Raw genomic sequence first — 12,362 nt, 5'->3', positions numbered from 1 at the left:
TCTCCTGTGTGGTGGACTCTGGGGAGCAGACAGGGGCTGCCCAGTGGTCTCCTGTGTGGTGGACTCTGGGGAGCAGACAGGGGCTGCCCAGTGGTATCCTGTGTGGTGGACTCTGAGCTCCTTCACAGTAGACACGTCCCCTCCCCCATACTGCTGATGGCCAGCATTTCTCCAGGCCTGTGCTGTGCCTGCCCTGGGCTGCCGTCCCTGTACCATGAAGCTGGCATTGGACACAGGGATGTGTAAATGTCCTGGGTCAGATGCTGCCCACAGTGCCGAGGATTGAAAGGAAGAGGACAGGGTGGACTTGCTGAGGTACATTTGTGCAAAGACCTAAAGGAGGAGGAGAGAACCACGTGTAAGGAAACACATCCAGACAGATGTGTGGCATGTGCAAAGGCCCTGTGGGAGCAAGAGTGTGAAGTGAGGGTGCACGTGTGTGATGTACAGACACCTAAGGGCACATGTGTGGGGTGCGTATGTGTGGTGCGGCATGTATGAGTTATGGACATATATGGGGGGGTGTGTGTGGTGTGTAATGTGTCTGCTGGGATATGTATGTGTGTGCATGTATGTGTGGTATGTGCGTGTCTGGTGTGTGTGTGGAGTATGTGTGTGTGTGTGTGTGCATGTGCGTGTGTGGTGTGCATGTGGGGTGTGTGTGTGTGGTGTGTGGTGTGTGCGTGTGGTGTGTGTGTGTGGAGTATGTGTGCGTGTGTGGTGTGTATGTGTAATATGTGTGTGTATATTGTGCATGTGTGCGTGTGGTGTGTGTCTGGGTATGTGTGTGTGTGTGTGTGTGGTGTGTGTGTAGTATGTGCATGTACATGTGGACTGTGGTATATGTGCATGTCTGGGTGTGTGTAGTATGTGCGTGTGCATGTGGAGTGTGGTGTGTGTGTGTAGTATGTGCATGGGGGGGTGTGGTGTGTGCGTGTCTGGGTGTGTGTAGTATGTGCGTGTGCATGTGGAGTGTGGTGTGTGTGTGTAGTATGTGCATGGGGGGTGTGGTGTGTGCATGTCTGGGTGTGTGTAGTATGTGCATGTGGGGGGATGGTGTGTGTGTGGAGTGTGTGTGCATGTGTGGAGTGTGGTGTGTGCGTGTCTGGGTGTGTGTGGGGCAGTGCGGGAGCACGTGGGGCAGGGGCATTGCACAGAACAGTGGATCTGTGGTTTTCATGATTGTGAGGGGCATTCATGGATCATAAAACCAAATAAAAATCCTTCTTGGGGCTATTTGAAGGGCAAAAGAAAGCCCAGGTTTCTGAAACATGGGGCACTGACCTATTGCACTGGAGGCCTGGGGCCCCGTGTGGTAATCCCACACCTTGTTTGGATCGTCCGTGACCCCCAGCCCGACTGAGTGCCCCACAGGATGTGTCCAGTGTCCCATGATGTATGACGTGCCAGAGGGGCCAGGGACCACATGCTGAGCCTCAGCATTGCCTCCGGAGCCAAGTGCTGGGCCGCAGGTCCTCTGGGCATCCTCCCAATCTCCAGGAAAGTCCCAAATTTCCTGGAATCACAAAGTCAGATAGCAGTTGCCACCAGTGAGCAATTGGCCATATGCCAGTTGGACCAGACCTAGCCCTGTGGTCAGATTCTGGGCACCTGGCCGTTTGCCAACCTTGACCTCTTCTGGTCAACTCAGCTCAGATCCCAGCATCATCATAGCTGAAAGCTTGGCTACCAGAGTCTCACATACCAGCAGGGTCAGCCATGGTGGACAGGCTTCAGCAGAGCGTCCAGACTTAAGAGAGACAGAAGAAAGACGTTATAGTCTACATGTGAAGAAATCGAGAGTCATTTAATGGCAGCAGAACATTGTCTGCTATGTGCCCGATTATACCGTCTTCAGCTTGGCAAGCACTCAGAATCCGAGGGAAGAGCGGTCTCTGCAAAGGACAGTTGACAGTGATGATGTGGATGGAGTAAAGCTTACAGGACCTTCATGTAACATGGAGCGTGACTCACACTGGGAAGAAACAGCTGCAATTATTCATTAATAATTGGAACGTGGAATATACAAAGTATGAATCAAAGAAAACTAGAAGTTGTTGAAATGAAGTGGATTGCTAGAAAATCAATATCCTAGGCACTGTTGTTGTGAAGTGCCGTTGAGTCGGTTCTGACCCATAGTGACCCTGTATAGGGTTTCCGAGGAGCAGCTGGTGAGCTTGAACTGTTGACCACACCAGGACTTGATCATCAGTGAGCTGAAATGGACTGGTATTGGCCATTTTGAATTAAACAACCATATGGTCTACTATGGAGTCCTGATGTGGTGCTGTAGGATAAGCCCTGGACTGCAAAGTCAGTTTGAATCATAAGGTGGTAGTTCAAATCCACTAGCTGCTCCTCGGTGTGCCAGGGTTGCTATGAGTTGGAACCAACTCCACAGCACTTAACAACAACAATAGTCTACCATGCCAGGAATGACAAATGGTCCCAAAGAGCATTTTAAGTTCTATCTTGGAGTATAACAATGTCAGTGACAAGATAATATGCATACACCTACATGGAAGGCCCATTAGTATGACTATCATTCAAATTTATGCACGAACATTAATACTAAAGGTGAAGAAATTGAAGCTTATTGCACTGGACAGCTCCTATGCACGAGACCTCTTTAAAGTGTTCAAGAACAAAGATGTCAGTTTAGGACTAAGGTGCGCCTGACCCAAACCATGGTATTTTCAGTCATCTCAGATGCATGTGAAAGCTGGACAGTGAATAAGGAATACCATAAGAAACTCTATGTATTTGAGTTACGGTGTTGGAGAAGAATGTTGGCATTACCAGGGACTGTCTGTTGGAAGAAGTGCAGCCAGAATGCTCCTTAGAATTCAGGATGATCAGACTATGTCTCTTGTACTTTGGACTTGTCAGGAGGGACCAGTCCCTGGAGAAGGACCTCATGCTTGGTAAAGTGGAGGGTCAGTGGAAAAGAGAAAGCCCCCCAGTGAGATAGACTGGCACAGTGGCAGCAGCAATGGGCTCAAGCGTAACACTGATCATGCGCATGTGGAGGATCACGTGGTGTTTCTGATGTGCACAAGTCACTGTCAGTTGGAACTGACGTGAGGGAACTTGTCTCCTTCCCTCCCCGCCACCCTCCATGTTTCTGGCTGTGAGTGGGACTCTGTGTCTGGTAGTGCGAGCAGGGCTTGGGCCAGGCTTACATTAGGGGTGTGTGAGCAGACAATATCTGATGGAGACAGGGATGGGCCTCAGGGCCAGGTGGTGGAGACCTCCCAGTGTGGACGTGGAAGCAGGTTGGACAGCTCCCTCCACCTTTTCACCTCCACACTGCCCCATATCACCTCTGCTCCCCACTCAGATCCAACCCATAGCCCCCTGAGGCCCACCTCCTGGGATGCCCTCAGCCTCACCCCCTCCATGATGGTGGGGCAGGGGTCCCATCACCCCAGGACCAGTTCTCATACTGTGAACCCTGCATTTCACAGAAGCATGTTGTGGAGACATTTTTTGGATTTGACGAGGAGTCCGTGGACTCAGAAACATTATCTGAGACGTCCTACAACACAGACAGGACAGACCGGACACCAGCCACACCTGAGGAGGACCTGGAGGAGGTAAGTGGTCCACCAGGCTGACCCCCAGACCCGATGGAAGGGGTCCTCCCATTTTTCCAAACATGGGTTTCAGAGGAAGAGGTACTGCCTTTGGCCTCTCTACACGATGCTACACAAGTTCCAGCCCCGTGAAGACAGCATCATGGCCGTTTTTCTCTTGTGATTGTGGTTAAGTGAATATAAAAGAACAACTGCCCTTTCATCTTTCCCATGAGCAGTTCTGGGCCATGGATGGCCCTCACCCTGCTGCTGTTTTAATGATAAAGACGACAGATGCATCAGTGTAGGAGACTGTCCAACAGCACCGAGATGTACACAGGGACCATGGGCCCCAGGTTCCCACCCTCAGGGGCTTCCACCCCTACACCCGGCCGCTGTGTTCCCTTGTTCCCCCTTGGGGTCTGTGTTGGTCAGGATGTTGGTTCCTGCCCTGCTTACCCACTCCTACTTCTTCCCCGAGTGGCCTTTTACCTGGGGTGGGAGGGGTAGGGACATGGCCAAGGGAGCCTGTTCTGTAAGGGTCCCAGGGACCCTCCTTCCAGCTGCCCGAGCTCCCCCCTCCTGGGGGGGGGCAGTTCCTGCTCTCCTGCCCCCTCTGGGCATCCTTTCAGGGGAGTTTTTTCTAGCTGACTCCAGGCTGCCTTCCCCCTGGGGGTCCATGTGGCCACAGGAAAACACAGCCCCAGATGACTCCTCCTCATCTGGTTGTCAACAGGCTGCTCTGAGACCCTCTTCCAGCCTCCCAAGTGATTCAAGTGACTTCTGGGGGCTCCTCGTGCTCTGGGGTGGGGAGCCTTCACCTCTCGGCCCTTTGCTCCCACAGCTGCTGAGTAATTGTTGGTCAACACTGGGACCCTGGGGCCCAGGCCGAGGCCTCTGGGGCCACATCATACCATGTGACATCATGTGACCTCACACACAATCACACCACAACACACAGTGCATCACATGTCAGTGTCACACCATGTCATAATGTCACACCCCATCACACCGTGTTACACTGTATCACACCCCATCACAGTGTCACATCATGTCCTGTCACCATGTCACCCTCACACTGTGTCACACCATGTCAACCCTGTCACACCATTTCATATCGTCACACCATGACACTGTCATACCTCCTCATACCCTGCTGTACCATCATACTGTCACAGTCACACCCTGTCATGTTGTAGCACACCCCATCACACCCTGTCACACCTCATCACACTGTCATACCCTGTCACACCCTACCACACTGTGTCACACTCATACCAGGTCACACTATCACACCCATCACACCATGTCACACCGTGTCACACTATCACACCCCATCACAACGTGTCATACCACACCATGCTGTATCACACCATCACACCCATCACACCTCATCACACCCCGTCTCCCCCTTTCTCCCCCTCATGATGCTCAGGCCACGCCCAGAGAGGAGTCTGACCTTCGGTTCTGCCAGCTGACCAGGGAGTACCAGGCGCTGCAGCGAGCCTACGCCCTGCTCCAGGAGCAGGTGGGCGGGACGCTGGATGCTGAGAGAGAGGCCCGGGTGAGCACGGGGCCAGGTGGGGGTCTGGGTCCTGCGGTGTGTACCTGGGGGCTCTGTGGGGCAGACACTCACATCTGGCAGGATGACCTCCTCCTGGGCCACAGTGGTGGTCACTGGTGTAACCTATAACAAAGCCAGGTGTGTGCTTTGTGCAGGGATAGCTTCACAGATGTACCCAGTCTTGCTGTGTAGACACCCTCTCCCTTTGAAACCCCCTCATGTGCCCCTGCAGCTCCCCAGTCTGGATGTCACTCCCTGCTTCTCCCGTGCTCTGAGGCCAGCCAGGGGGCCAGCTCCCAGTCTTTGCGCTGAGTCTTTGTGATTTTCATTTAAATTTCATCTAACTGCCAGTTCTTAAACCTGAAGGGAGTTCACTTAACAATCCAGATTCCTCGAGTCTCTTTAGAGTTGGCAGGCCTGTCAGCCCAGTTGCCCGCTGTGCTGGCTGGAATGGTGTGGTCTCCAGTTTGCCTCAGCCCCACAGCTGCATGTCCCCTGACACAGCTGCTTGTCCTGTTTGCATTGCTTCCTGGTCCTGAGGCATCTTGCTGCATAGCCCACGTGTGGGTGATGTAGGGCGCGAGGCCCTTGTGTTGTCCTGATTGCTGGACATACATTGCCGCACTGGGATATACGGCTGGGCTGGGGCCTAAGAGTCTGGTTTCTGGCTCACTCACCCCCTTGAAGTAATTGGTCTCTGTTCATTCCAGACTCAGTTTCCTTGTCTGTTAAATTGTTGCATGTGTCAGTGACCCATGACCCTAAACAGAGCGCTGCTGACTAACATCTACAGACTTGGCATAAGGCACACCTGCTCCATGGCGCCATCTGCCGCCCATTGAGGGACCTGCTGACTCGGGTCCCCTTTGTTCTAGACTCGAGAGCAGCTCCAAGCTGACCTGCTGAGGTGTCAGGCCAAAATCGAAGACCTGGAGAAGTTGCTGGTGGAGAAGGGACAGGTGAGCCGCAGACCCATGTTTTGTGAGCGCTTGCTTTTTGCATTTAAAGAGAAAAGAATGCAGCTGTGTTCCTGGCGCTGTTCCTGGCTGGCCTCCAGGTGAGAGGCTGTGCTGGGAGCTCCGGGGACTTTGGGGGCAAACCTGGCAGAACCCCAGTTAGAACAGGCCCTGCTTGTGGAGCTTATAAACATCAAAAGGAGTGGACATTCTGAGTTGGCTTTTACTTCGTGGCCAGGGAACAAAAGTAGGTCATTCCCCAAGCAACTTCGCGTCTGGCTCCCTTTCTGCCTGGATGAGGTGGGGGACCTGCAGAAATTTAAGCGAGAAAGTGCACCTACTATATGGGTGCTCGTGTGCATATCATATCAGAATTCCAGCCCACAGTCTCCTCTGCTTTGCTGAACTGGAGCTGGGGAGGGTGGGGGCAGCAGTGAGTTCGTTTAATGCGGCCACTGTGGCAAAGGAGCACATAATGGGGGGCTGCCAACACCAGGCCTGCTTCTCACAGCCTGAGGTCATCAAGCCTGAGGTGGGGGTGTCAGCAAGGCCAGGTTCCCTTTCTCCATGGCTCTGGGCAAAGTCCTTCCTCATCTCTCCCGGCTTCTGGGGGTCTCTAGGAACTTCTTGTCTTCAACACCCTTTCCCTGTCCTCTCTCTGTCTCATCTGTCCTCATCTTCCCTTTTACGAGGATGCTGCTCAGCTGGGATGGGGACCCAACTGCTCCAGTGTGACCTTTGTGCAAACCTAACTGATGACATTTGCAAAGGCCGTGTTTCCAGACAGGGTTACCTCATGCTTGCAGTCTGGCCCAGTGTCCACTGCATGAAGGTGCCCACTGCACGAAGGTGCCCACGGCACCAGGCCTGTGTGGAGCTGCAGACAGTGCTAGTCAGTTCCAAGCACCCAGAGCCTGGCTGTCTGAAACACGAGCACCTGCTTGCATTGGGTGGGCCAGAGTTGTCGAGACTCCTAGTCCATGAGGTTCCTATAAGGGGACATGTGGGCAGGCCAGGGACCCCAGGACTCTTCTTTTCTGTCGGTCTGCTATGAGTCAGGCCTGGGGATACAGATACAGCCCACCAGGTCGGGTGCAGTGAAGGTGTGGAGGGACAGGTGCTCCGGGGGTGGACTGAAGTCAGTCTTTGTATTTACAGACACCCACAGACACTGGCTGGGTTCTAGAAATGTGCAAAAAAAAGTGTGTCATGGTGTGGGGATGTGGATGGTAGGGGGCCATGGGTGGGTGGTGGGGGACTGTGGGTGGGTGGGCTGAAGGTTTGGCAGGATGGCAGGTGGTCCTGGCCCCCACAGTCCCCCAGTCGTCCGTAGCAGGTTTGTGTGGGACTGTGTGGGTTTCCACGCGGTGACTGTAGTCAACATTTCCCTCAGGATTCCAAGTGGGTGGAAGAGAAGCAGCTGCTCATGAGAACAAACCAGGATCTGCTGGAGAAGGTACTTGGAGCGCCGCCCCACCCTAATTCCGGGGACTCAGAGCAGATGTGCCCCAGCCCCCACCCTGACTCAGGGATCCTCAAGCTGATAGAGCCCTGCCCCTACCCTGACTCAGGAGACTCGGAGCGGATAGTCTCCAGCCCCCACCCTGACTCGGGGGGTCCCAGAGTGGATGGACCCCAGCCCCCACCCCTAATGCAGGAGACTCTGAGCCGATAGACCCCAGTCCCCCACCCCGGATTCAGGAGACCTGGAGTGGATAGATTCCAGCCTCCCGCCCCCAACTCAGAAGCATAGCCCCCTGCCCTAGACTCAGGGGACCTGGAGTTGAAATACCCCAGGTCCCACACCAACTCAGGGGACCCCGAGTGGATGTGCCCCAGTCCCCTGTCCCTGACTCAGGGGTCCTAGAGTGGATAGACAGGGGCCCGGAGTTGAAGGACCCCAGTCCAGGGCTCAGCTGTTCCGGCTCACATACCACCATTCACCTCCAACCGCTGGCAGCTAGGCCCAGTGTCCAGATGTCCCCCTCGGCCCCTGGGATTCGGACAGCCAGTCCTCAGGCCCCGGAGCATGCACAGCTTTGTCCAGGGTCTATAGGTGGTGATGTCCAAGCACTTCTCCATATTTGAGGGCCCAGAGCCCCCAGCCCTCATACTATGTGGACACTGTCCTCCCGGGTCTATCCAGATCTGCCCTAGCTCTTTGTCTCCTCTGTGCAGTTCCATGAGCATCTGCATCATGAAGACCCTGCCCTCTGTGCCCACTTGCTCTCCCACTCAGGCCCCAAAGCCCCAGCCCATTCCACTGTCTCGCTCACCCCCCAACCCTGCCAGCTTGTGCCGTCAGATCTGACTTCTCTGCATGCTCACGCAGTAAGACCTGACCAGGCCTTAGCATGCCAGTGTCCAGATGCTTGGTCCCCTGCCAGCTCTCAGGCCCCAGGAGGGGTCCCCCTCCCCATGTCAGCTCTGAAGGTGGAGATGGTGATCTGCCACTGGCCTTGGGGTCTTCAGCTCCTGTGCTCTCGGTAGCTTGTTGGGCATAGAGGCAGGAAGGTCACTGCCAGGTGGGCATCTCTGGTCCCTCTCTGCAGCCGGGACAAACAGAAACCTCTCCTGCTCAGCTGGTACCACCCAGAGTCCATCTGAAGTGGGGACCACGGGCCAGACACACTCACACAGCAAGCACACTGACGCCTGTTGTCAGTGCTGTTGCCTCCGCCAGTTGCTTCCTCAGAAGCTGGGGGCGGGTTGAGGGGCTCCTGGGGAAATTCCACCTTCATACTTTCTTCCTGGGAAGGGCGTAGGAATTGATGCCCGGGCTGCGCTGGGTCCTGGGAAGGCTTGGTCACCTTGTCCAGCCACCTTTGACCTGAGCTGACCCCGTGCCATCGAGTCGATTCTGACCCCTAGTGACCCTACATAACAGAACACAGCTGCTCCTTAAGGGTTCTGAGATGATAGATGTTTACGGAAGCTGAGTGGCCCAGCTTTCTCCTGTAGAGCAGCTGGTGGGTTTGAACCTCTGAATCCAACTGCTCTGAGCCTGTTTCCCCACTATTCAGGTCTAGGGTCTTTGTTGCAAATCTCCCCTCCCTCCCCTCCTCCTGCCAGGAGCCGCCCACCCGGGGGGCTCACAGGCGCTCTTCTGTGCTCTAGATCTCCCGGCTGGAGGTGGAAGAGAGTCAGCTGAAGGACGAGATGCAGGACGCCAAGGACCAGAACGAACTGCTGGAGTTCCGGGTGCTGGAATTGGAAGTAAGAGACTCTATCTGCTGTAAGCTCCCCAATGGGGCAGACATTCTCTTTGAACCCAAACTGAAATTCCTGTGACGCCCCCAGGTGCGCTCAAGCATGTTGAAGGGACTTGCTCTCCTTTCTTTTTTAAAATCTGTTTGGAGTAAGTTCTCTGCCTTAATCTGGAGAAAACGCTGACGTCTGTGAACATGTACCAGAGCTAATCTATTTATTGCCGACGGCTTGTTTTGCACTTAATAAAATGATTTGTTTTTGCAATGTTTTGCCTTTTTTATTTGTGTTCATTCCCATAACTACTTCTCTTCTGCATGTCTGGACACCTGGTGTGTGTTCTGAAAGCCATTAATAACACACCTTTCTCCGTGGCCTTGCGTGCAGAGTCCATCTTTTGAAATAGGAGAGTCAGCTGACCAGCACCTGACTTGATAATGTGTTCAATGCTGGATTAAACCCCTTTTCTGTTTGGCAAGGCCAACTGGAGGTAAGTACAGACAAAGGACAGCCCACACTGCCATCTAGTGGCCACTGACATTGAGGCAAGATTGGACGGAAACTAGAAGGACCGTTTGTCACTAAAATGGCAAGTGACAGCTGGGTGTGGAGTGAGCAGGAGGGCTGTTCACCTGCAGACAGCGCACTTCACTTCCGCGGTCCCTTAGGCCAGTGGTTATTGATGGTTTATGGCCTCCAGTGGAAGGCTGGCTCAGGTGTGCTACTCTGTTGCCATTTCGTTGTTCCTTCATTACCATGTTTGTTTCTTTTTGAAAGTCGCTTCCATCTTGAATGTGAGCGTGTGGCTTCTTTCCAGGGCAGGTGTAGCTGCAGATCTGCCTTCTCCCAGCTGGAGCCTTGCACGCACAAACCTCTCAGCTTGTTTGTGGGTCTCTGTGCTCACGTTATCCCCGGCTTCACCAAAAACTGCTTCCATCGTGTACGCTGTCTTGTGGCATGGCTGTGGCCGCATCCTTCTCAGAACTGGTGGTGATGTGTCACCCACCCCTTGCTCGGGCAGGAGCTGCGTGTTTGGTTCACGCTCTGTTAAAACTCTACCACCGCTAGGCAACCCTTCCCAGGTTTGGGTTCTGGGCACAGTCCCATCTGCACCCCCGACTTCCTCAAATCCTCCTGCTGGACTTTGTCCACCCTCACAGCCACTAGGAACCTTCTGTCCCTTTTTCTGTGGGGAGGGTCTTTAAAGGAGGTCCTGGGAATCAAGCCTCGGTGCTGTCACAGGTCTGAAGCATGCTGTCTGTAGCTCAGAATCCTGATCTAACTGAAGTGAGGTGTTGTGTGTGTGTGTGTGTGTGTGTATGAGCAGTTTAAGCTGACTGGGCTCATTTAATCCTTATCAATTCTTTCTTACTTTTATTCAGATTAATCAAAACCAACATGAAAGTGAAAGCAAGTTATGGGACTGCCACTTTGGCACCCGATGGCTCTCCATCTATGTATTTTAATTAATTGGTTTTTAAGAACACAGTCCCCTCCCCCTTGCTTTTGTTTTGAACTCTGCCTTCGCCATTGGCCCACGTTAGCACATGTCCAGTCCCGGTGTGGCACTGTAGGATTAGCACCGGACACCAGCCTTTCCTTAGAAACCCGATACAGGGTCGCTGTGAGTCAGAACGGACTCCACAGTACTTCATGACAACAACATTCAACTCAGTAAGGAAGTCCTCCTGCCATCCCACCTCGGGTACGCATCCTTGGTTGTTAGTGATGGTAAGTGTTGAGTCAGTTCTGACCCATAGCGATCCTACGTGTAATAGAATGAAACACTGTCCTGGTCCTGAGCCTCACAGTTATTGCCTGTTGTTGGTCCCACTCACTGGGGCAGGAAGGTGCCTCTTTTTCGACCCTCCACTCTACCAAGCATGATGTCTTTCTTCAGACACTGGTCTGTCCTAATTATATGTTCAAAGTATGAGAGACGAAGTCTGGCCATCCTGGCTTCTAAGGAGCATTCTGTACATATTCCAACACAGATTGGTTTGTTTTTCTACCAGTTCCTGGTACTTTCAATGTTCTCCTCCAACACCATAACCTAAATGCATCAATTCTTCTACAGTCTTCCTTATTCTCTGTCCAGCTTTCACATGCATATGAGGTTATTGAAAATACCATGGCTTGGGTCAGGCGCACCTTAGTCCTCAAGCTGACATCTTTGCTCTTGAACACTTCAAAGAGGTCTTGTGCAGAAAATTTGCCTAATGCCTAACAGAATATTTATTATAGAATGAAAACCTTTTCATGACTTTTTCCAGTAGTGGTTTCATACAATATTTGTCCCTTTGCGATTGGCTAATTTTACTCAGCACAGTGTCCTTCAGGATCCTCCATGTTCTGCATTGTTGGGCAGAGTCCTTGTTCTTCTGTGTTGCGTACCATTCCACCGTTGAGGTGGTTTGTTTCAGTGCTGTGCTGTGGACAGTTGACGGTCCTGCTGCTCTGTCAGTTGCTAAGGAAATTATTTTGAACCAGAGGACACTGTGCTCCTTTATCTCTGTGTATCAGATGCCTCTCATCCTTTGAGAAAATGCGCTCCTTTGTTTATGGTTCATGGGGCCACCCTGAGTCACAACCAATTCAACGGCAACTACTTCATTAGTTGGTTGGTAATTCTGAGAAAATACTTAAATTTCCTTCCTGGCTACTAGAGGATAAACTAAGTTAGGAATATAATGATTGGCCTCCACTCATGGACAGCTCCCGAATGTTAGGGTACAGCTGTGGATGATGTTTCATAAGTAGATCCCACTCATGGTGTCCCATGTGTGTCAGAGTAGAACTGTGCCCCACAGGGTTCTCGGTGGATGATTTTTCATAAGTAGATCCTACTGATGGTGCCCCCGTGTGTGTCAGAGGAGAACTGTGCTCACAGGGTTCTCAGTGGATGATGTTTCATAAGTAGATCCCACTCATAGTGCCCTGTGTGTGTCAGAGTAGAACTGTGCTCCACAGGGTTCTCAGTGGATGATTTTTCATAAGTAGATCCCACTCATGGTGCTCCGTGTGTGTCAGAGTAGAACTGTGCCCCACAGGGTTCTCAGT

General features: G+C 52.8%; 1 protein-coding gene across 3 annotated transcripts in view; it reads left to right on the top strand.

Moving 5' to 3' along the window:
• JAKMIP1 (janus kinase and microtubule interacting protein 1) overlaps window positions 1-12,362 on the top strand; it is a 73,583-nt gene that overhangs the window by 19,762 nt on the left and 41,459 nt on the right. For 2 of the 3 annotated variants that reach the window (XM_006877307.1, XM_006877308.1), the window contains exons 8-12: window positions 3,468-3,596; window positions 5,011-5,139; window positions 6,015-6,098; window positions 7,489-7,551; window positions 9,213-9,311. In XM_006877307.1, the coding sequence (XP_006877369.1) occupies window positions 3,468-3,596; window positions 5,011-5,139; window positions 6,015-6,098; window positions 7,489-7,551; window positions 9,213-9,311 (504 nt within the window). The remainder of the gene's footprint in view (window positions 1-3,467; window positions 3,597-5,010; window positions 5,140-6,014; window positions 6,099-7,488; window positions 7,552-9,212; window positions 9,312-12,362) is intronic. The other variant, XM_006877309.1, reaches the window with a different exon arrangement.

Source organism: Chrysochloris asiatica, unplaced genomic scaffold, assembly GCF_000296735.1.
Source record: "Chrysochloris asiatica unplaced genomic scaffold, ChrAsi1.0 scaffold00472, whole genome shotgun sequence".
Classification (NCBI taxonomy): Eukaryota; Metazoa; Chordata; class Mammalia; order Afrosoricida; family Chrysochloridae; genus Chrysochloris; species Chrysochloris asiatica.
Note: the sequence above shows the minus strand (reverse complement) of the source record. Positions and strands in the feature narration are given on the sequence as shown.